At 38.5% G+C, this 22,052-nt stretch overlaps 4 protein-coding genes across 4 annotated transcripts; 2 read left to right on the top strand and 2 right to left on the bottom strand.

The window, feature by feature from the left end:
* Positions 1-2,209: 2,209 nt before the first annotated feature.
* On the top strand, positions 2,210-5,088 carry hypk (huntingtin interacting protein K). Its single transcript, XM_042405563.1, has 4 exons — positions 2,210-2,440; positions 3,826-3,881; positions 4,066-4,117; positions 4,853-5,088. The coding sequence occupies exons 1-4, from the start codon at positions 2,279-2,281 to the stop codon at positions 4,946-4,948; spliced, it is 366 nt and encodes a 121-aa protein (XP_042261497.1). The 5' UTR covers positions 2,210-2,278; the 3' UTR covers positions 4,949-5,088.
* A 39-nt stretch (positions 5,089-5,127) lies between these two features.
* mfap1 (microfibril associated protein 1) lies at positions 5,128-10,730 on the bottom strand. The gene is made up of 8 exons (XM_042405541.1): positions 10,524-10,730; positions 9,634-9,850; positions 9,375-9,513; positions 9,061-9,248; positions 7,814-8,083; positions 7,549-7,708; positions 6,645-6,734; positions 5,128-5,752 (listed from the first exon to the last, which is right to left on the bottom strand). The coding sequence occupies exons 1-8, from the start codon at positions 10,603-10,605 to the stop codon at positions 5,573-5,575; spliced, it is 1,326 nt and encodes a 441-aa protein (XP_042261475.1). The 5' UTR covers positions 10,606-10,730; the 3' UTR covers positions 5,128-5,572.
* Positions 10,731-11,569: 839 nt separating this feature from the next.
* Positions 11,570-13,150, bottom strand: hddc3 (HD domain containing 3). Its single transcript, XM_042405550.1, has 4 exons — positions 12,936-13,150; positions 12,279-12,334; positions 11,946-12,186; positions 11,570-11,791 (listed from the first exon to the last, which is right to left on the bottom strand). The coding sequence occupies exons 1-4, from the start codon at positions 13,045-13,047 to the stop codon at positions 11,661-11,663; spliced, it is 540 nt and encodes a 179-aa protein (XP_042261484.1). The 5' UTR covers positions 13,048-13,150; the 3' UTR covers positions 11,570-11,660.
* vps33b (VPS33B late endosome and lysosome associated) lies at positions 13,099-22,034 on the top strand. The gene is made up of 24 exons (XM_042405525.1): positions 13,099-13,190; positions 13,489-13,607; positions 14,636-14,716; positions 14,832-14,893; positions 15,073-15,122; positions 15,868-15,935; positions 16,026-16,071; positions 16,158-16,252; positions 17,698-17,802; positions 17,914-18,004; positions 18,328-18,405; positions 18,481-18,554; positions 18,643-18,729; positions 18,812-18,902; positions 19,001-19,075; positions 19,181-19,245; positions 19,350-19,404; positions 19,488-19,534; positions 20,168-20,300; positions 20,439-20,512; positions 20,630-20,731; positions 20,845-20,920; positions 21,019-21,138; positions 21,785-22,034. The coding sequence occupies exons 2-24, from the start codon at positions 13,512-13,514 to the stop codon at positions 21,862-21,864; spliced, it is 1,851 nt and encodes a 616-aa protein (XP_042261459.1). The 5' UTR covers positions 13,099-13,190; positions 13,489-13,511; the 3' UTR covers positions 21,865-22,034.
* The last annotated feature ends 18 nt before the right edge of the window (positions 22,035-22,052 follow it).

Here is a 22,052-nt window from a genome sequence, read left to right as displayed (position 1 = left end):
CGGTGTCTCACTGATGCCATCCCTCCGGCCTCTCGCCGCCACACATATTTCCTCAAGAATGAACCAGGAACACCAGAAAACACTGATGTGGTTTTCAGTCCTGCTCGGGGTGAAGACACGAGCAGGTTTCTCTTTCCTTAATCTGATTAAGGTTGGCGGATTGAAAAAGCTCAAGCACACGAAAGGGCTGGAAAAGTCTGGAGACGCAGGAAATCTGTTACAGTTCAATGAAGGACTATTTCTATTACAGTACAAGTAAACCTCTTATCACAGACAGGAATAGAAACGAGGAGTGATTCAGTAATCCAGACAATTAAACGTCCACATAATCCTGTTATTGTGTATTCTCTCTATCTCTCAGGCAATGATTAGATCAGGTAAATCAGATCACAAATTAATATATTATCTTTAACTTTTGATTAATATTTGATCAAATCAGAATTTAAATCAAAAATGAAAAACATGAGTCACTCAGTTGCAATGAATTAACTAAATGTTTGGTTTTCTGCCTGAGCTACTATTACTTCATCATAATGTTAATGTAAAAAATTCATATAAATGATCCTTTCATGTGAGTCGAACTTGACATGAGCTCAGTATTTAACAGGTCCAACACTGAATACTGAATGTAATAAAAGTCCAGGATGTGATATATGCAGGGTAACTGCCCACTGTAATCTTTTTTTTTTTTAAATTCTTATGTTGTCATTTTTGTGTATGTGAATATAAATTGTGACTTAAACATCCTCATAAAGCCCTGCTGTACTGTTCTAAAATGATTTAAAACCTAAAATATATTCTGTAACCTTCTGAAACACATAAATCCAAAGCTGAACAAAGTGAAACTTGTCATAGTCAAAATATTATGAGCTCATCAACTTCAGATAAATTCCATGAATGAAATAAATGAATTTGTCAGGTGTGAGTTTGAGTATTTGTTGTTCTGCTGTCGTGAAACAACCTGCAAGGCAACCTGCTGACTTTTGACAGATTTTATTAACGTAAATATTAATCTATTTCAGTATTATCCCAAAGTTTGATTTTCAGGTGGACATTAAACCCAAACTGCAGACCACAGGAGTACACTGACAATGAATGAATCTATAGAGAAACATGTAAAAGCACATAAAGCAAACTAAAATAGAAGAATAGTAGAAATATAAAAATTATAGGAAAATAAATAATATGAAGAAAGTATAATTACTAAGTAAACTGGTGTGTATGTATGAATAAAATGAATAAAATGAAATAGTGTCTAATATGGCTACTGAAGAAGCGTAATGAGTTTTTTTTTACGGAGGCCATGGGAGGCCAAAAAATAATTAATTCATGCTCTTGATTTAATAATTCATGATCTTGATTTAATCATTTGTGATCTCACAAATTAAACCACTACAATGATTAAGGTCAAATGATTTTACTACACTGAGTAGGGCTGCAACTGACAACTATTTTCAAAAATGATTAGTCTGTTGATTATTTTCTTTGTAATAATTTAATAATGATAATATTATAAGGGATCTAAGAGATAACACAGTGTTGTGCTTTAAGTATATCCACATATCTAGTCCTAGATCAAAATAAAAACATATTAAATCCAAGAAATCGATAATGAGGGTGTACGCAGGATGAGAAAATGCCATTAAGGTGAAAAACGAGAGCACAAATTATTAAATTTAGAGCAAAGATTTCTAAATTTAAAGCACAAATTATTAATTTGAGAGCAGAGAGCATAAATTTGCTTTGTTTTGTTTCTCCGTGGCCCCACCCAGGCTCTGTAGTTTTTGACAAAAAGTGGGTTTTAGATTTGACTTTATATTTTACTTCTTTTCAGTGTGGCAGAGCAGAGTCCTACTGACATCAAACAGACAGTTTATAATTTTATTTTATAAAATATTTTGGATGGGATTATTTATGTGTTACATTGCTAATTATTGATTTCACATTGGCCAGGACTGGTTCAGAATCATACTAAATTCACCTGTTCTTCTTCTGTGGTTTTATTGGCGTTTGGCAAACAGCTCAACGGCTCCTTACCGCCACCTATCGGACTACAGTGTGAAGCAGTAGATTGGTAGGAAAAAAACAAAACAAACAAAAAAACAACTAAATGATCTCCGCTATACTCGGTTCTTTTAAGTAGTTGGTTAAAATACAACATGCTCTCTAAAAAAATCTGCGTATTGTTTAAATAGCTCTTCACATCCGGTACTACACAATTGTCCCTCCGACGTTTGAGAGGAACCTTCCTCTTTGTTCCGGCCTCACTGTAGCAAACATGGCGGCAGAGGGAGACGTTGATTTGGACCTGGAAGCCGATGAAAACTGCACTGGAAAACCGGCAGAAAAACCTCGGAAACATGACAGCGGAGCCGCGGACCTGGAGAGGGTCACGGACTACGCGGAGGAGAAAGAAATATCCAGCTCTGATTTAGAGACGGTGAGAGCTGCGAGCTAACGTTAACGTTAGCCGGCAGACATGCGGCCACTGCTGGCTTCACTCAAACCAAACCATGTGCTTTTATTTAGTTTTTTGCTTTAAGTGTACATTTTCCTTATAGTTCTATTTTGATTTTGCTTGATAATTGCGGGCTAATTGGCAGTTAGCGTTTGCTTGTTAATAGCACAGTTGACAGTTGACTTAGCGGCTAATTGCTAATCTGTTCAACTTTTTTTTCTTTGCTTTATTGAACCAACATTGACAGTTTTCTGTATTAAGTATTAAGATTATTTACTTAAATAAAAACATCAATACAACAATGTAAAAATACTCTATTCGAAGCAAAAGTCCTGCATGAAAAACCCTATTACAGTAAAAGTACATAAGTATTATGAGCTTTATGTAGTTAAAGTATTGCAGTAAAAGTAGTGGTTTTGTTTCTCTGACTGATATATTATTATATATGACATCATCAGATTATTAAGTGAAGCATCAGTGTTAGAGCAGCATGTTACTGTTGTAGCTGCTGGAGGTGGAGCTAGTTTACACTACTTTATATACAGTTAGCTAGTTTAGTCCAGTGGTTCCCAACCTAGGGGTGGGGCACCTTTAAAGGTCAGCAGATAAATCTGAGAGGTCGTGAGATGATTAATTTCTGCTTTTTTCACCATTTTCTTACTTTTTACAGACCAAAAAACGAATCTATTGTAAAATGATTGACAGTAAAACTGTTAATTGACAATGAAAATAATCATTAGTTGCAGCCCTAGAAAAATACGTGTTAAGGTATATTGTATTGTGTAAGAACAGAGAGTAATCTGTGCTGCTTTTCCACTTAAAATTTTGAGACAAGTCTAGATGTCTTTATTAAATCACTCATCATGATACCTGTTCAGAAATGGAAAGTCACCTGTTGGGTTTTCAGCTGGCATCCTCAAATATTTCACAAATAACTACAGGAAAAATCTCAATTAGTAAATGGTTGTATTGTTAACTTGGACAAAAAATGTATGTATGATTAGAATTACGGTAAAAAAACAATAAATTAATAGCTGATGATAAAATGTAAATATCAGTATGTTTCCCAGCTGTGCTGTTTCTTATCCAGGAGTCAATTCATACTCATAAAATATAAGATACCAGTCTTTGAAGCAACCATATTTATAATACTGTGATACTGGATACATGTCATACAAACATACAAGCAGCCTGTTTGTGCTTTATTTAAAAATTAATAATTTTACATTTCAGATCCTTAAAGTTGAATAAAATTTACCTGAAAAACATGTCCTGTCTATGTTCTCTTTAATAATCAAAGGATTTTGATGCTCATCACATGTTCTGTGTTCTGACAGTTGTGTGAATAACAACATCTCTTCTTTCAGGCCATGTCAGTGATCGGAGACAGAAGGTCACGAGAACAGAAAGCCAAACAGGAAAGGTGAGATCAGTGACCCTCACAGCCTTTATATGTTGCTTCTTCATCTATTAGAAGTAAAGTGACATTTCTAATCTGTAGTTTGAGGGTTTTTTCACCAGATTTTGAACCTGATGCTGATGCTGCAGAAAACACAATACATTGATTGTTCTCACTGTTTGTCTTGTTTTTTTTTTTGTGCTTGCAGAGAAAAAGAGTTGGCCAAAGTCACCATCAAGAAAGAGGACGTTGAGCTAATTGTAAGTTTGGGATCACACATCTGTAAATGTTTTTTTTTTTTAAAGTGCACAAGAATGGACAAATGTATGTAGACACCAGAACATTACATCTGTATTTCTGGGCATCAATCTGCTGCCTTCATTCTTCTGATGAGGCTTTCAGCAGGATGAGCATTAATGAGGTCCATCACTGACGCTGGGTGATGAGGTCTGGGGTCCGTTTCATGAAAGCTTTTCACGAGCGCTGCTGACACACAGATCACAAACGGAGCCGACGTCCCGTCTCACAAATTATCACTCGCAGATTGCAGATAATATGGTGTTCCTTTTGGATTTGGTGATTTGGATAAATGTGACAAAATTAAGAAATGATCTCATGTTGCAAGTTGCAGCTCACATGAAACAAATTTGTTGAAACAGACCCCCGATTCGCATCATGTGTTCCAGTTCATCACAGACATGTTGGGTGGGGTCGAGGTCGGTGCTCTGCAGGCCAAATTGGGAAAAGCATTTCTTTACGGAGCTGACTTAGTGCAAACTATTGTCTAAAATATCATTAAGATTTCCCTTCACTGGAACTAAAGAATCAGACAGTAAACTTAATATCTTTGGATTCTGAACTGTCGATCACACAAAAACAAAACATTTGCAGACACCTTAATGCATCACACTTGTTAATTGTTTAACTATTTCCAATTTAGTTAAACATTTGTCTCAGTTTATCGTTTGGTTGATGTTGTGATGTTTGCTCTGCAGATGTCAGAGATGGAGATTTCCAGGAACGTGGCGGAGCGCAGTCTGAGGGAACACATGGGGAACGTGGTGGAAGCTCTGGTGGCTCTGACCAACTGAACAAACTACATTCACACTCTGGACTGCTTCACGTCTTTGTTTTGAAGAACTCATCAAGTCAGAAGAACTCGGCGGTTAAACTGTTGTTGCTCTAACTTACTCTGTTTTTTTTTTTTTTTTAAATAAAAGTTAACACCGGGCATGTCTTTTCCTTTCATTCTTCAGAAAAGTTTAGAAAATGGTGAAAATACAAGTTTTATTCACATACAAATCAAGTTACAACATGTACTTTCACAAATATGGAAGAGAAAAAAAGGGGAAATGCAGGAAATCGATACAAGAATCTGCTTACTGAAGGTGATATTTACAAAATAACATCACAACCCGCTGCTTTACTTTCTGAGGGTTTAAAACTGAAAAGGACAATAAAGATGATTTCACTCATTTTCCCTGTATCTCCTTCTGAAAATGCAGAAATCTTAACTTGTAAAAAAGAAAAGTTGTAACTGTATCGTAGATTATTATCTTAAGTCAACATGGAATCAAGTCTTTTAAACGACGGCGCTTTTTCCCGGTGAATAAAACTCATCATCCCAACGATAGAATCAGTCAATTCGCTGCTTTTCTTCTACGAAACAAAGTCTCAGTCCTCTGAAGCCGCGTGCGAGTCCTCGGCTTCACGTCTTAAGTCTTCCTCTTCTTCACTGTGGGCCGGTCGAACACGTCTCTCACTCCTGCAGCCTTCTGCTTAAAGAACTTGCTGTTCTGAGCGCTCTCCTGAGCCCAGGCTGAGTCGAACGACGTGGTGTCCTGGTCCACCAGGTGGGTGTACTTGGTGCGTCCAGATCGCCCAAAGTTTTTGACCTTATGAGGGGAAAAGAAAACACAAAGAGGTCAAATCAGAGAATGAGTCGAACGTATCAGGAATATCTGACGACTACGATGTTTCCCACTTAGCAGAAACACTTTCACACGTGCTACAGTTCAAGGTGATTAAACCTGACGTACACAAATAAACTAGAAAAAAGACGATGATGAAATGATTCACATCTGTGTTAATTTGTTCAAAAAACAACCAGAAATGTGGATGATTTGGGGTCATTTAACGTGGTTAATATGATTGGATGTGACAGTGGCAACATAAACAAGTCTAACTCCCATTCTGTCAATATGACGTGAACACTAACGAGTTGTAAACATGAGGATCTTTCCCGTCCGTCTGACTGACATGAACGCCGCTTTACTGCAGATACAGCTCAGACATTTCACCTTAGCAACATTAAAATGTGGATGATAAAGTAGAAAAATTTAAGACGATTCTGATACACGAGTTTAAGACAAAAACATTCTGTAGTGTCACAGAACATTATTTTAGAGTTTTGTGGAGATCCGAAAATGTGCAGAGATGTGAAATGTATCAGACTAAATTGAAATGATGCACAACTGTTAGAATTTTAAAAAAAAACATGATTTCTTGGGTTGTGTGTGTTAAAAAGGAAAAAAATGTTAAGACATGGAATTATACATTTAATACATACTGTTTGTGGCATATTAACAGTATTTTAAAAAGCCACATTTCTTCCTTTAACACAGCAGCGCTGTTCCCACCATCACATAAAACACAACACAGCTTTAATAAATGTTGCTCTTAAGACCAAACATACAGGATGAATAGATCCTGGTTCTGTGATGATTCTGTTGAACAGTCGAAACAACGACATGTAACACAGATGCGATGTGAGTGAAAGCAGCTGACCTGCATGACTTTGGGTAAGATGGTTTTGTTGAAGTGATCCTCCAGAGTCGGAGCGCTGAAGTCTCTCTTATAGACGTCCTCCTCTTCATCCTGAAACACAGATCATGTTGACAGTTACAGACCAATGAGAGACCTGAACCCAAAACTACTAATGATGACTTCCTGTCTGTAACTCTGCACCACATCAAGCTTTACAAAGGAACAATTAAAGGATCAATGCAACACATAAATAACATAAACAGTAATAAAAATGTCACAGTAAACAACTGATTTGGGTTTCTGAAGCCGATCTGAGACTGATAATTGAGACTTTAAAATGATTAAAGAGAAAAACTCTTCGGTGCCCTCTGGTGGGGAATCGATGTAATGGAGACGCTGTTACTAAATATCATAAAAACATAAACATATCTTTAACATTTCTGCACTGCAATGTCTGTAATTATCAACCAACAAATACACAAATACATCTGTGACATGCTAATATCAGCTCTGCTGCTGCATCAGTCCGGCTCTTAGGTTTACCTTGAAAAAGAACCAATTGATGTGAATGTTCAACTACAACAATACATCTGAGATTTCATTCACATGATCAGAGGCTTAATTTAACCAGGAAAATGTATCACTGAGGTTCTAAATGTCTTTTGTGTCCTGACCAAGAGAGCAGCTCATGCTACTATGTAAAAATCAGAAAACTTGCAAATAATACTTAAAATAAAAAATAAAGAATGAACAATACAAATAAGATCAGACGGAAAGTATAAATAGATAAATAACAATCAGTTCAGACATCAGAAAAGAGAAGTTGAGACACTTTCTTGTCTCTGTTGTGTTTGAAAGTTAACTAGATTTTGGATTACTGCTGATGTGTTCAGACCAAACTGCAGCCGTGTTAAGAATGACTCACCATGAAGAAGGCTCCTCTGTGGTAATACTTCTGGAGGAACTTGTATTTGCCTTTGCTGGCTTTGTTGGTGATGAGTTTGCCGTTGTTGCGGAGCTCGGCCCGGCGCTCCTCCTCCGTCAAGTTGTGGAATCTGTCGATTTCAGCCTTCTCCTTCTCCATGCTGCGGACAAACACCGCTAGTTACAACCCTCAGTGACACCAGCGCTGTGTTTACTGACATCATCATCATCATAAAGTAAGTCCTTTAAAATCTGTGTTTACTCACGTTTCTCGGGCCTCTCTGTCCCTCTTGATGCGTTTCAGCTCGCGGACTTTCCAGGCTTCATACTCCTCCTCCTCATTCTCTCCGTCAGTGTCCAGAGCGTCCAGAGCGGCCAGCGTGCGCCGGTTCTCCTCGAACTCCTTCTTGGCCTCCTCCTCCACGATCTTGAGGGTGTAGCGCCGTCGCTCCTCCGCCTGCCTCTTGGCCTCCGCCTCCAGCTCTTTCTGCTTCTGCTCCTCTGCTTCGCGCTCCGCCACCGTTATTCTGTCCTTCCTGTGTCACAAAAACACACATAGAGACGACGCCGATTAAACATCACGTGACGAGAAAAATGTCATTTCCATGGTGTTGCCTTATATCCCTGGTTTTATCATTATATGCCAAGTATAAGCAAATAAAAGACTGATTTGAGTGGTTTTATTTTAAAAAACGCACCCTTTACTGTAATTATTTCTCACTTAACATCATGCAGTAAATAAAAACTTCCGATTAATGAACAGTGGAGACGTCCCAAGCCTTCCAATCAATCCAGTTATAGGTAAATGGATCCAATCAGCTAAAATAAAGCTGCTCCAAAGCCAATCTTTTCTTTACTGTCCTGTACTTGTCTTGTTAACCTCGACCTGCTGCATATGAAAGTGTGTGAATGTGATTAGGCCACTTGGGCGCGTCGGAGGAAGTGACACCAGGAAAGTACAGTGGATTTGTTCTAGTCCGATGCCAAAACCTGTTATCTCTCCTCTCTCTTCCTTCAGGTAGCAGCTTCTCATTTTTCAGCCAACGCTGACTGTCGCTTTCCTTAAAAAGACGTCGCTGGCGGCAGGTCATCAGCTGTCTCTAATTGACTAATTAACTTGACAACGTGCCCAAATTCAACTTGGCTTGGTTTGTGTGTTTGTCTGCAGCCGGTGTCTGCGCTCCAGACCAAAGATTGTTTGTGAGGGAAGATGTTCCGCTCTGTAACGTCAGTGCACGATCGTGAGTGTTTCTGCAGTTTCAACGACTCTGACAGAGTGATACGTCTTCTCTCTATGTGATGACGATTTCAGGAGTCGCTTTCTAAAAAATAAGGCCTGCTAAAGTTAAGCTACAGCTGCTATTTTAATGTGCCTGATACATATTTAATCAACAATGCATATCTTCTGCTGCTGTGTATATAACAGCATGAGAATCTTACACAGAAAGCTGTTTGAACGTTTATGGATTATGATTTGACGTTTGTTTACAGAAACTTTCTCTTCAGCTCTTACTTGCGGATGAAAACGGGTTTGAGTCGCGGCTCTGCTTCGTCCTCGCTGTCTGTGTATTCTTCATATTCAGACTCAGACTCAGACTCCTCCCCAGACTTCCCTTCCTCCTCCAGCTCCATGAGCTCCATCTCTTCGTTCTTTCGCTCTACGGCTCGCTGCCGCATCATCGCTCGTCTCCTCTCGATTTCCTGCGGAGGGTGACAAAGTTCACGTTAAAGACTTAGTTTCTTAATATAATTCTTAAAAACAACTGAGTCAAATAACTGAGAAAAAACACGCATAAAACAGTTATAAACTGAAGCACAGATATGAACCTCATCATCGACTTCTTCTTCTTCTTCCTCTTCCTCCTCGCTACTCTCTTCACGTTCTGGGTGCCACGTTCCTTCGTCAGAGTCCTCGCTGCTCTCAACCACAACTTCAGGCTCTGCGATCTGTCTGTGTCTCGCAAGCCTGAACAGAAAGAAACAGAAAGCAATGAGATCGATGAGCTTCACAAAATTTAGTGTTTATATCAAATCATGTCATTCTGAAGAGGCTAAAACCTCTTGAATCAAATCTTCAGTGTGATACCTCTCCTCTACGTCCTCAGAGACGCGGTTGAGCAAACGTTTGAGACGTGGGTCAGAGACTTCTTCTTCCTCCACTTCCAGCTCTGGCTCCATCTCCTTTCCCTTCTTCACAAACTGGAAGTCCTCTTCCTCCTCATCCGACGACTCCATCGGGGCGTAGTCGGGACGTTTACCCGACACATATCGCTTCACTTTCACCTTCTCCATGGAGAGCTCACCTAGGAGATGACACATTATTGATTACTAGCTTATTAAAGTGAGGCATTCCCGTCCCTGTTGCCTAATTATAGAGAGGTTTTCCTGTCATCATGACACCTTCATAAAACACAACTGATCAGTACAACAACTCTGCAAAAAGTTAATTAATGTCATTATTTATGGTGACACTTTTTTTGTTGGGTCATTATTAATTAACTACTTTATTCTTTTCCAGCTAATTCCACTAATTTGTTTTTTAAAGCTGATACAAGAGCTTAAACAATTGGTCAATACATTAACGGTAGAAAAATAATATGCTTCCACTTCCATTGTAAGTGCGTTATAAAGGGATCTTATAATGGTCAGTATGAACAGGAATACGGCAAGAAAAACGTTTCAACGTTGATTCGGTCTCCTGACTGTTTAAGGCTGTTTTAAGACAGACTTGAAAAATTGTGAACCTGTGCTTTAATGTAGTGAAGTAAAAACACATTTCCCTCTGACATACAATTAAGTAGAAGTATGAAGTAGCATAATATGTAAATACTTAATACTATATCAGCATAAAGCAGCTAACATAAGTAGCTAATCTCTTCTCATGATTTGAGACTCATTTATCGTGTTACTATTTGTATATAGAGTTGAGGTTACGCTAAGCTACTGTTAGCATTAGCTCGCTAATTAACGGCTCACCTTTCTCGTTCCGGACCGGAACGGCTCCGGCCGTGGACTGGATCGGTGGCAGCTTCATGTTGAGGGCTTCGCGACTAGACATGTCTGCCTGGTCGACGATATCACCTAAATATCAGTAAAAACTAGTATTTCACTTGTACAAGAAACGAGCTCGTTGTTGCTTCTTCCAACAACCGGAAGTTTAGCTCTGTAAAGCGTGAGCGGACCGGAAGCGGGTTTGTTCCGACAGACGTTTCCTCCCGACCTGGAACACACTCCACCTGTGTTTATTATGTTTGTTTATTGAGTACATGAATGAAAATGAGGTACATACTTGGGAACAAAATGCCAGGCGGTTTGGGGGGTTCACAAACAACACATTAGAAACAGAAAGAAAATTAAATAAAGTACGAATAAAACAAATAAATACATAAAATAAATAAAACAGCTGAATCGAGTTAAAGGTCCCGAGTATATGTATATGAAACACTCTACTTTGACTAATCATGTGTGTCTGTATGGTTTTTCCACACATATAAGTTGAAAATCCTTAAATTATATCTACACCTTCTTGTCCCTCATTTAAAAAATCCAGAATCTATAAACGTGTAAATATAGTTCATCTCACAAGTTTACCCGCTGGACACAAGATGTCTCCTACTCCACTAAAAATCCATTCTATTCTAATATATATACATCTTATAAATTAACAGTATGGTATGGAATGGCTATATATGAATTATAAATAGTTATGTACAGGATATGAATTAACTGTGAGGAGCTTACAAAGATATACAGTTGTGCAGTGATGCAGTATGTAATATATAGTATTATGGTTTTGGATAAATAGTTCCATTTGTTAGTTTATTACAGTTCAGCAGAGAAACAGCAGTATATGCCAACAGTATATAGTAAATAACAGTATATGATATGGAATTTGTGTATTTAATTTGATTATGCGTTGCATCCTTAAAAAATATAAATAGTTTCTACTTTTTTCTCCTTATCAGTTTTTCATGTTTTAGGTTTGGAAACACCATGAATAATTAACACCATCATCACCAAAATGTATATGAAATATGATTTATTTATATGTTATACATTTATAAATGGAAATATGGAACTTAAATAGACTCTTCTTGTAGTGCTGCTGTGTCATCAGAGCTGAACTCCTCTCTGTCTGAACAGTTCCTCCAGCTTCTCCTCCAGAGCTGAGTTGGTTCCTTTCAGGCCTTTCACCACCGCACAGGCCCACTCGAAATACTCCTGGACCCTCTCTGCCGTCCAACCTGCCAAACACACACAGAGGAGGGAGAGTACATGACATGATGATAAGAATAAAATGAAATTAAACTAACAATAGATTGATTGAAATCCTGAAAAAGATAAAAATCCACCCCGTAAGTGACTCAGTTATAAAAACAGTGACAGAGAGATGCTGACCGACAGGCGTGCAGCGGTTCAGGTCCCTCAGGTTATACAGTTTGTCAGCCAGTTTGACCAGTTTGGCTTGGTGGCTGCGGTGGGGCGCGTGCTCCACCTGCAGACGCTTCCTCTCCTGTTTGGACAGACTTTTGTCGTCTGTCACTTCCTCTACGATGCGAGCCACGATCGGCCCAAACTTTGCTTCCAGCTCAGCAGGAGTAGTGTCGGTGTCCTCCACGGTGTCGTGGAGCAGAGCGGCCTGCAGGAACAGAACAATACACAGGCTTAGTAATACAAAAACACTGTAAGAGATGACTTGAATGAATGAACTGATAAGAACTGATGACGTACTTGCAAAACCTCGATTTCTGTGACGCCTCCTTCATGGCTGAGGATTCTTGCTACTCCTTAAAAGTATCAGAGAGAGAAATCAATCTATTGTACTGTAAAATGATTTTTTTGACACAATGGATAATATAAAAAGCTTTTAAAATACAACACATAGTTAAAGATGAAACCAGTGGTTTCCAACCTTTCCAACCTGGACTAAACCAGCTAACTGTATATAAAGTAGTTGAAACTAGCTCCACCTCCAGCAGCTACAACAGTAACATGCTGCTCTAACACTGATGCTTCACTATTAATAATCTAATGATGTCATATATAATAATATATCAGTCAGAGGGACCAAACCACTACTTTTACTGCAATACTTTAACTACATCAAGCTCATAATACTTATGTACTTTTACTGCAATACTTTAACTACATCAAGCTCATAATACTTATGTACTTTTACTGCAATACTTTACCTACATCAAGCTCATAATACTTTGGATATTTTCTTTTTTTTTAAATGACTCTAAACGATTAATTGATTATCAAAATAGTCAGCAATATATTTAACAGTTGGAACTTAATCAATTAATCTACTAATCGTTGCGGCTCTGCGGTGTTCTTACTTCCGAGTCGATTTATGTAAACATTCGGCAGCAGCAACAAGCCTACCGATTGGATGATTGATGTACGGCGTCGCATCTACGTCTTTACGTCGCTGGTTACGATGTTTCTCTGCAGCAAAATTAACCGTTTCTAACAGTAAAGCCGCGTCTGTACTCATTGTGAAAAATTACATATAGCGACAACAAACAGCTGCTCCTGCGTCTCTCCTACAAACCAACAGTGTAGCAGTCCGTTTATTGAGGTGTTCGGACAGAAACAGCTGACGATTGATCAGTTCCGCTTATGTCGCTACGGAAGCAGGTAACGGTTAATCTCAACTAAACGCATCTTTATTGATGTTTCGACCTAATGCTCACCTTCCGGTTTCGAACATTTACTTCATATTGCTGCGAGATTATTTCCACTTTAATGTCAGAATGTTTGACGCTAGTTTTAGTCTTGAAAGTACGTGAGATGTGAAGGGTGTGTTTTTAGCCTACAAGCTAATTTAGCTAGCTGATCTGATAACCGCTGCACTTCTACGTGTCTCTGATGGTTGTAGCCTCTCTCTAGCCTGTCATTACATTTCTTAGAGTTAGTGTATTTTTTATGTGTTCAGTGGGTGAGTGATTGTGCTCCAGCATGGCTCACAGTGCCAGGAGAGATTCCCCGGAGCTCCCTGACTTCTCTCTGCTCAAGAGGCTGGCCAGAGATCAGCTCATCTACCTGCTGGAACAGGTAGGAACAAGCCGGTTATACAGACGCACCACCAGGGATGTCACCGGCATGTCATCATGTATTTATTGGTGTTTTATTACAGGAAATTGATCGATTGACTGATTTTTATTTATGGATTAATAGACACACAAACAAAAAAATCCACATGTTAAAGTGAAAACACTTATTTTAAACATGATCCCAAGATATTAAAAGACAAAGAAGCACAAGACATTTAACATAAAAACTAAACAATACAATCATGAAATCCAAAAGACACTTTAAGATATAAAAGATAATAACTCTTACATCAAAATACAAGGACAACTAAAGTAACTAATTGCAGATTTCATTATAAATACTTGAGCCTGATCCATAAATAAGTCATAACCTAACCTCTATTAGCTCCTCTCATTTTTTAAAAACTGGATGTGTAGCGGAGGATTGAACCACAACATGTCAGCAGTTTAAAAAAAGGAACCTCTGGCTATATTTTTCCCTGGAGGCACTTTACATGAACACGCCCTGGTATCATAGTTATGCTGAGTATGGACTCCTGTTATCTGAGTATTGAAGAGCATAACCATTGATAATATTAATAATTAATTATTATTATGATGCAGCTTCTGTTGTTCTACTCTGCACTATACTGGCAGTAGTCCTACCCTTCTGAGTTCGAGGGGATGAATTCAATAATTAGAGAATAATATTATTTTGCATCACCTGTAGTTTGTTCCTAAATGTAGCCGTCAAACCACTGTACCAAGCAGAACCTGCATTATCAAATTAAAACACACCTGTCAGTTCCCAAAAAGAAAAAAATAAGGGATATTTTTACTGTGATAGTGTCACAAGTACAGAAAAATTCCCACATTTAATGAGCACTTTATTTTGTAGACTCTTCTTTGTACTTCATGTTTGTTTAAGACTGAAAATGCATGTTTTTACTCTGCAACATTTGCCAAATATTTCCATTTAGTAGATACAGAATCTTCTTTGTGAGTGTTTTTGAGTGATTTCCTCTTCATCCTCCGCTCTTCATCACACAGCTTCCCGGTAAGAAGGATCTCTTCATCGAGGCGGACTTGATGAGCCCGCTGGATCGTATCGCTAACGTTTCAACACTAAAGGTGAATCTCATCAAATGTCACTTTTCTGGCTCCTGTTGTGAAAAACTACAATTCTAATGTTTTTCTTTTTTTCAAATTTTTTGTCTTGTTTGTTTGTTTGTTTGTTTTTTAACAGCAACATGAAGTCGACAAACTCTACAAAGTGGAATATAAACCAATAATCAGCACCTCAGATCAGTGAGTCCTGCAGCCATCACACTCCTAATATATAAATATATAACGCACACACACACACACACACACACACACACACACACACACACACACACACACACACACACACACACACACACACACACACACACACACACACACCTGATATGACTGCTTGACATTGTGACATTAATGTCTTACAGGCTTTGTTTTCTGATCCGGCCAAGAATAAAAACTGTGAAGTGGATATGTGGTGAGTAGAGCTGGAGTTTTTTTTGTTTTTTTTTAATTAAAGTTTCAGTTAAAGCTTAATATTATCATTTAATATCTCTTAATTTAATACTGTAAATGCTTAAATAAAGTTGCATGTCTGTTCTCCGTTTAAAACATGTGAGGAGTCAGAAGAGTCTGAGTTCTTGTTGTCATCAGTTTGATTTGATTATTAAAAACACAGTTTTACGTACCACAAGTATGCACATATTTAGTATTTAGGAACTTAAGAAAAATAACTTTTTTTAACTTATCTATTATTGGTACATTTCTTAAACTCTAATTGACTCAAAATTAAAAATGAAAACAAATTAAACTCAAAATGACAGAGTTACAGTTGCTTCTAACAGCAGAGATGTAAATATACATCTAAATATTTTAATACTAATTACAGTTAGATTTTTTTTATTATGATTTTTTTGTCATATCACATAGCTTCATTTTTGTCACAGTGCTGTATCAGTGTTATCAGAGCAACAGTTCATCTTGTTTACTTAATTTTTGATCAGACAGTTTCAGATTTGAATCAAAACTACCACAATTTTAAACACATTTTTGAGAAGTATGTTTATATATTTCTCACTGAAATTCAGGCGTTGTATTGGCACTTGCATGAAAACAATACACTGCTTTACCTACATGTAGTACAGTTAACCCACTAGATCATTCCAGGTGGATCCTTCAGGTAATTTCAGGTGTATTTCATTCTGTTTTCCTTCTTATTCCAGATGTGGCCAATGCAGACAAAGCAGCAGGGAAATTTAGAAGATACAAGATAATATTTACCCCTCAGAAGGTAATTACTGCTCTGCTCTGATTTGTTTTGGATCAAGTTATTGATACTAGTTATTGATACTTAACCTGCCGACCCTCTTCTGTCATCCAGTTCTATGCATGTGAGGCGGTGCTGGAGGAGCAGGGGATCTACGGCGGTAGGTGCTTGTTTTTTTTACTTCACTTTGTTTTTTAGAGGCTGATGATCAGAGGAGACGTGAACCTTGTTTTTGTGTTTTCTCAGATGTGACGACAGACGAATGGGCTTTCTACCTCCTTCCACTAGACGATGACATCATCAGTCTGGAGCTCCCAGAATTCTTTCGAGACAACTTTCTGGTAAATGATGCACGTTGTGTCTGAAAATCCCACCGATCAAGTGCCAAATGTCTGCAATTCAATTAAAAACTCAGTAAGAGTCAGAAGACAAGATCACAAAACGGCAGCCAGCTATTAAACAGAAAAATAATATTGAGCTTAGAGCTGCTATTATCGGTTAACATGCAGGTTATTTATTCAATCGTTTCGTCTGTGAATTGTCAGAAAATAGTGTTTAAAAAAATGCCTGTTATAATTTTCCACAGCTCAAGGCGACGTCTTCAATCATACATCTTCTTGTTTTGTTCGACCAACAGTCCAAAATTCAAAGATATTTAGTTCATTGTCATATATGACAAAGAAAAGCAGCAAATCTTCACATTTCAGAAGCTGAAACCAGAGTATTTCTGCATTTTTGTTTGAAAAGTGACTAAAACGATGAATCGGTTATCAAAACAGTTGCTGAATGATTCGTCATTGGATTAAATAACTGATCATTGCAGCTCTAATTGCCCTCTAAAACTTGATATTTAAAAAAGAAACATGATAGTACCCTACATACTGGATATCGGTGCATCTTTGCCTGTTCTCAAACATTCACACTCTCTATGATGATGCTAATTAGAGCTGCAAATAACAAAGAGAAGGCTAACTTACCACCAGGCTGGATATCAGTGTTTTGCTGCACTTTCTGTCTGAAAGTGTGAAGTCTGTCTCCCCTCTGACCTCACCCTGCACCTCTCATGGGTGTGGTTGTGTTTGTGTGGTCAGAAATGTGCATCGCTGCACCTGTAATCACATCCGCTAGCGATGTCGTGGGGTCCTGGAGTACATCTATACATCACTGCAGCAGGGAGAGAAGTTTAACCACTAGAGGTCAGCAAAGACAACATGTTCAGGGGTTTTAAATTTACTCTTCAAATTATTTTTTCTGTCTGAAACTGAAACACATTCAATTTACAATCAGATAAAACAGAGAAAAGCAGAAAAGCTTCACTTTTGAGAAGCTGGAACCAGAGAATTTTTGATTCATAAATGACTTAAGTGATAATTATGTTACCAAAATAGACTAATTGTTTCAGCACTAATGTAATTGATCATGTGATGATGTGTGAACTACTGTATAAGTGAGTAAAATCTAAAAGTTGCTCGTACTGCAGCAGCTATGTACCATCAGAGTCAATTTCATCACACAGAAAACATTTCAACAGCTTATTACTTTTACTGATCAAAACTATATTTTTTATTTCATCTAAAACATCACAAACACCTTTAAAATCACCACTCAAGAAGCCAAAGTATCATGAGTGAAACTGCTGGTATCAATGTTTACTAATGCCTCTAAAATTGATTTTACATATCTGAAGCTTTGAGCTCATCTGGAGCCTGTTCATGCAGTGTTATCAATGTGTAATAAACCTCAGTAGACAAAGTTTAACCAAATTATTCCACATGTGTTTTTGCAGGCAGGCGACCAGCGCTGGGTGAGGACAGCCGGCAGCGCTCTGCACCTCCTTCACTCCCTTTACGGCCCGTTCTCAAAGGTCTACGGGATCGGACGATATTCAAAGGTAAAGACCAAAGACTGTTATGTCATGTTTAACCCTTAGATCCACTGCGATAAGTATGTGCACAATGAAGGCTTGAACTGCCATTGATTCTGTCTGTTTGTCTGACATCAGATGGCGTACGAGTCGTGGAGGGAGCAGATAGAAGAGGGAGAACAAAAACCTCAGCATGCTGAAATAGGAAATGTTTTTCTTATTGATAGAGGTGAGGAACCACGTACCCTTCTATCAGTGGAGGACATGCTTTTCCTCCCTATTAGAGATGCAAATAACCATTATTTTCATCATCATTTTATCATTTAGTCAATAAAACATCAGAAAACAGGGAAAAGGTCCATCATAGTGTCCTAGAGACTAGAGTCTTTTGTCTGACACACAATCCCAACCCTAAAATATTCAATTCATTATTGTATAAGACCAAAACAAGCGTTATTGATTATCAAAATAGTTGCCGATTAATGTTCCTTTGACTGACCAATGGTTGCAGATCTACTCCATAACTGTTTCCTACTGTCGTTATCTTTGCAGATGTGGATTTCGTCACTCCTCTGTGCTCACAAGTGGTGTATGAAGGACTTGTGGATGATATATTTAGAATCAAATGTGGTGAGTATCAGTGCAACCTGTGGAGAGTAAATGTTCAGGATGCTCGAGTGTCTCATCACAGCGTTTGTCCTGCAGGTTGTGTGGAGTTTGGACCTGAAGTTACTTCCTCTGAAAAAAGTTTAAAAGTCATGCTGAACTCTCAGGACAAGGTAGGGTTTATTATAAGAGACGAGTTGTCCGCTGCGGAATCTCTTCATCGTGATTTTACTTTTAAAACGTCTCTCTGAACTCTTTCAGGTCTTCAATGAAATCAGAAACGAGCATTTCTCCAACGTCTTCAGCTTTCTCAGTCAGAAAGCCAGGAACCTCCAGACTGCTTACGATGTGAGTAAATCATCCATCGTTGAAACTAAGGTTCAAGCAACCGATACTGGTTTCTGAGTTTTCTTTCTTTTCAACTCCACAGAAGCGTCGGGGGATGGACATAAAGCAGATGAAGACGTTTGTGTCGGAGGAACTAAAAGGGTTAAAACAGGAACATCGGCTCCTGAGCCTTCGTGAGTGTTTCAGCAGAGTGATGTACATCGGAACGATTGTCGTGTATTTTACATAATATTTGCAAAGCAGCTTCGCTGAAGAGCTCGTTCTCTTTCAGACATCGGCGCCAGTGAATCAATAATGAAGAAGAAGACAAAGCAGGATTTCCAGGAGCTGCTGAAGACAGAACACTGTAAGATTTCTCTGCTTCACCCTGTATGTTTGTTACATCAGGATTTAGATCAGTTACGGCCTTTGCTAATTAACGTTAACATCTACATTTCTTGTTTTCTTCCAGCTTTACTTGAAGGATTCGAAATCCGTGAATGCATTTCTTTCATAGAGGAGCACATCAACAGACAGGTGGGTTTGTCTAAAGAGAGTCAGTCTAATATATGAACAAGTAGAATAGCAACAACAAGCTAAAAAACATCTGATTCCTGTTTACTTTTTTTCTTTTTCTCAAGGTCTCCATGATAGAAAGTCTGAGACTGCTTTGTCTGCTGTCAATCACAGAAAACGGTGAGTTGTCTCAATGTATAATTAAGACAGAATCACGTTATTCTCATCATCTATCAACAGTATGTGATTGTATTTTCTCACAGGACTCCTGCCAAAAGATTACCGCTCATTAAAAGCACAGTACCTGCAGGTGAGATTCAACATCTGTCTGACAAAGTTAACGTTTGTGAAAATGTGCAGCAGCAGTCATTTACTTTAAGAAATTACTGAGATTTCCTGTCAAATATTGTCCAAACTCGATGTTTCTCATGCTGTATGATTTTACTGGACTGCATTAGCACAACAGAAACAACTATTTCATTCTCCCAAAAATAAGTAACAGCCAGATATTTCCCTCAGGAGTTGGTGGAGAACAAAAACAGAGCTAAAAGAGTGAATATTGGACTTAGATTCACCGGGTGGACAGAAACATGACACCAAATGAATGATAATGTTGCTCTGTAAAGCTATTTGCTAACATGTTCACCATATCCACTGAAAAGTTTATGAAAGCATACCATATCCAAGTAACTAAAAAATAGGTTATTGCAGGTTTAAAGTTTGATTTCTTACCCACTTCTCCATGCACTGGGAGAGAATTGACTTAGGAAAATTGTACATGTGAAGGGAAATGCAACACACACACATATATTTGGAAGAACGTCTTGACCAGGGAGATGTACAACCCAAAGTCCTCATTTTAAACTGGACCCCTGCTGGTCCCTTAACCCCTGTTGAAGCCACTGGTCTACTGTATAACATTGTCTCTGATTGATCTCATCAGAGCTACGGGATTGACCACCTGCTCACATTTGCCAACCTGAGGCAGTTGGGGCTGCTGGTGGAGCAGCAACCAGGGGAAACACTCACTGTTATGGAGACCAAAGTGGGCAAACTGGTCAACGATAAAACCGCAGGTGAAACAGGCTCCTCGATATCTCTCTATGTCTCTCATTTCGAAGAAATAGCTGAATTATTTTTGCTTATGTTAATGTAGAAATCTTAAAATTGGCACCAAACTGTCCTGATGATTTTTGATATTATTTATTTTCCAGGAAAGCTGACAGACGCCTTCTCCTCTCTGGCAAAGAAGAGCAATTTCAGAGCCTTGAGCAGAAAACTGAACCTGGTAAACTATCAACAGCTTTCTGATAGCTCTTTCATCATGTTACAGCAGGTCATGCAGATGGTATTTTAACTGAAAATGCTGTATGGTCGTAAGCCTATTATCATATTTTGTGTAAAGGTGCCAAAGTCGGATGAAGAATACGACCTGCGTGTCCCACGAGACATGGCGTACATCTTCAGCGGCGCCTACGTCCCTCTGAGCTGCAAACTCATTGAGCAGGTGATTCTTTTATTCAACAGGATGTTTGTTCTCTGTGCAGAGAATCAATGAGAGATGATTGGTATCATGATGAAACTGTTCTCTCTCATTCCTGCTGTGTATGTCATCTGTAGGTGTTGGAGCGAGATGGCTGGACGGGGCTCGATGAAGTCACCAGGCTGCTGAACGGACATGAGTTTGCTGTTACAGGTTAGATCAGCAGGAAGTCACACTTTAAACAGCAAGAGTGAATCTACATGCAGTTGCGTTGAATTGACGAGTGCTGAAGGTTTTCTGTCTCTCATCAGGCGGCAGCGGAGCCGATTCAAAAGCAAGGAACGACGCTCAGCGCATCATCCTGGTCATGTTCCTTGGCGGCTGCACCTTCTCTGAGATTTCGGCTTTACGTTTTCTCGGCAGAGAGAAAGGTAAAGATGACCCGAACGCTGAGGCTAACGTTTAGGTTCCTCCTTTCTTCTTGCTAGTGTTGCTCCTGTTTGTAGTTTAGTTTCACTTCTGCTGTCCTGATTAGTCATCTAACAGGTAGGAGCCTTGTTGTTTTCTGACCTTCTCCTTATTGATGTGCTTTATGGAAGACGTAGTGAAGTCCTTTTGTCTCTTGAAATGGTTTAAACATGTCCTCCACACAAAAAAATACCTGCTGCTGATTCACAATAATTAGCAGAGAAAGGGCATCATGTCCACAAAAGCTGTCATGCTCTCTGTTCAGTTATGTAGTTGTCATGGCACACAAATATGTCAATTAAAAGTATTTGAGGTCAGATATTTTTCCATTTTTAATATTATCAGTAGTGTAGAGGATATTGACTAAAAGACTCCAAGGTTACACAGTTAACAGTTCATTTGAATTAATAAACTGGAAATGTATATATTGAACACTCATTTCCAGTAATTAATGTCTTCTTTCCATGAAACTGCTTTGAAATTATTCAACAATTACAGACCTGTAAAATGAAGCATTTTCTCCTGTTGCTGCATGTGGTTTATTTATGAAAATCCAAAAACCTGAAACCAAATTATATTAACACACATTACTGTTTTTTTTTCTTCCAGGTTATAAATTTATTGTGGTAACAACTGCGATTACAAACAGTTCGAGACTCCTCGAGGCTTTGCTGGACAACCACGTATGAAGCCTGTCGACACATCGATGGACAGGAACCTGACACATTCCTGCAGCCACTTGTCATGCATTCCCTCCGGTCCTGCCATTATCTGATGGAAAAATGTTGACTCTTATGGTCTGTGTCTGACATCGAAAGAACTGTAAAGATGTATAAAGTAAATAAATGTTTTTAACACAGTTGTTGCTTATTTTCCT

This window comes from Thunnus maccoyii, chromosome 1 (genome assembly GCF_910596095.1).
Source record: "Thunnus maccoyii chromosome 1, fThuMac1.1, whole genome shotgun sequence".
Lineage (NCBI taxonomy): Eukaryota > Metazoa > Chordata > Actinopteri > Scombriformes > Scombridae > Thunnus > Thunnus maccoyii.
This window is presented reverse-complemented; position numbering and strand designations above follow the sequence as displayed.

What these genes read in the sequence shown, in the direction of transcription:
- hypk (XM_042405563.1), top strand. Translation starts at nt 2,279, where the DNA reads ATGGCGGCAGAGGGAGACGTTGATTTGGACCTGGAAGCCGATGAAAAC. An exon ending in CCAGCTCTGATTTAGAGACG is followed by an intron (nt 2,441 to 3,825) that starts GTGAGAGCTGCG and finishes CTCTTCTTTCAG; the next exon opens with GCCATGTCAGTGATCGGAGA. An exon ending in CAGAAAGCCAAACAGGAAAG is followed by an intron (nt 3,882 to 4,065) that starts GTGAGATCAGTG and finishes TTGTGCTTGCAG; the next exon opens with AGAAAAAGAGTTGGCCAAAG.
- mfap1 (XM_042405541.1), bottom strand. Translation starts at nt 10,605, where the DNA reads ATGTCTAGTCGCGAAGCCCTCAACATGAAGCTGCCACCGATCCAGTCC. An exon ending in AAACCCGTTTTCATCCGCAA is followed by an intron (nt 8,084 to 9,060) that starts GTAAGAGCTGAA and finishes TTTGTGACACAG; the next exon opens with GAAGGACAGAATAACGGTGG. An exon ending in GACAGAGAGGCCCGAGAAAC is followed by an intron (nt 7,709 to 7,813) that starts GTGAGTAAACAC and finishes GTTTGTCCGCAG; the next exon opens with CATGGAGAAGGAGAAGGCTG.
- hddc3 (XM_042405550.1), bottom strand. Translation starts at nt 13,047, where the DNA reads ATGAGTACAGACGCGGCTTTACTGTTAGAAACGGTTAATTTTGCTGCA. An exon ending in CAGAAATCGAGGTTTTGCAA is followed by an intron (nt 12,187 to 12,278) that starts GTACGTCATCAG and finishes CTGTTCCTGCAG; the next exon opens with GCCGCTCTGCTCCACGACAC. An exon ending in GAACCGCTGCACGCCTGTCG is followed by an intron (nt 11,792 to 11,945) that starts GTCAGCATCTCT and finishes TGTGTTTGGCAG; the next exon opens with GTTGGACGGCAGAGAGGGTC.
- vps33b (XM_042405525.1), top strand. Translation starts at nt 13,512, where the DNA reads ATGGCTCACAGTGCCAGGAGAGATTCCCCGGAGCTCCCTGACTTCTCT. An exon ending in TAATATTTACCCCTCAGAAG is followed by an intron (nt 15,936 to 16,025) that starts GTAATTACTGCT and finishes TCTGTCATCCAG; the next exon opens with TTCTATGCATGTGAGGCGGT. An exon ending in TGAGCAGAAAACTGAACCTG is followed by an intron (nt 20,513 to 20,629) that starts GTAAACTATCAA and finishes TTTTGTGTAAAG; the next exon opens with GTGCCAAAGTCGGATGAAGA.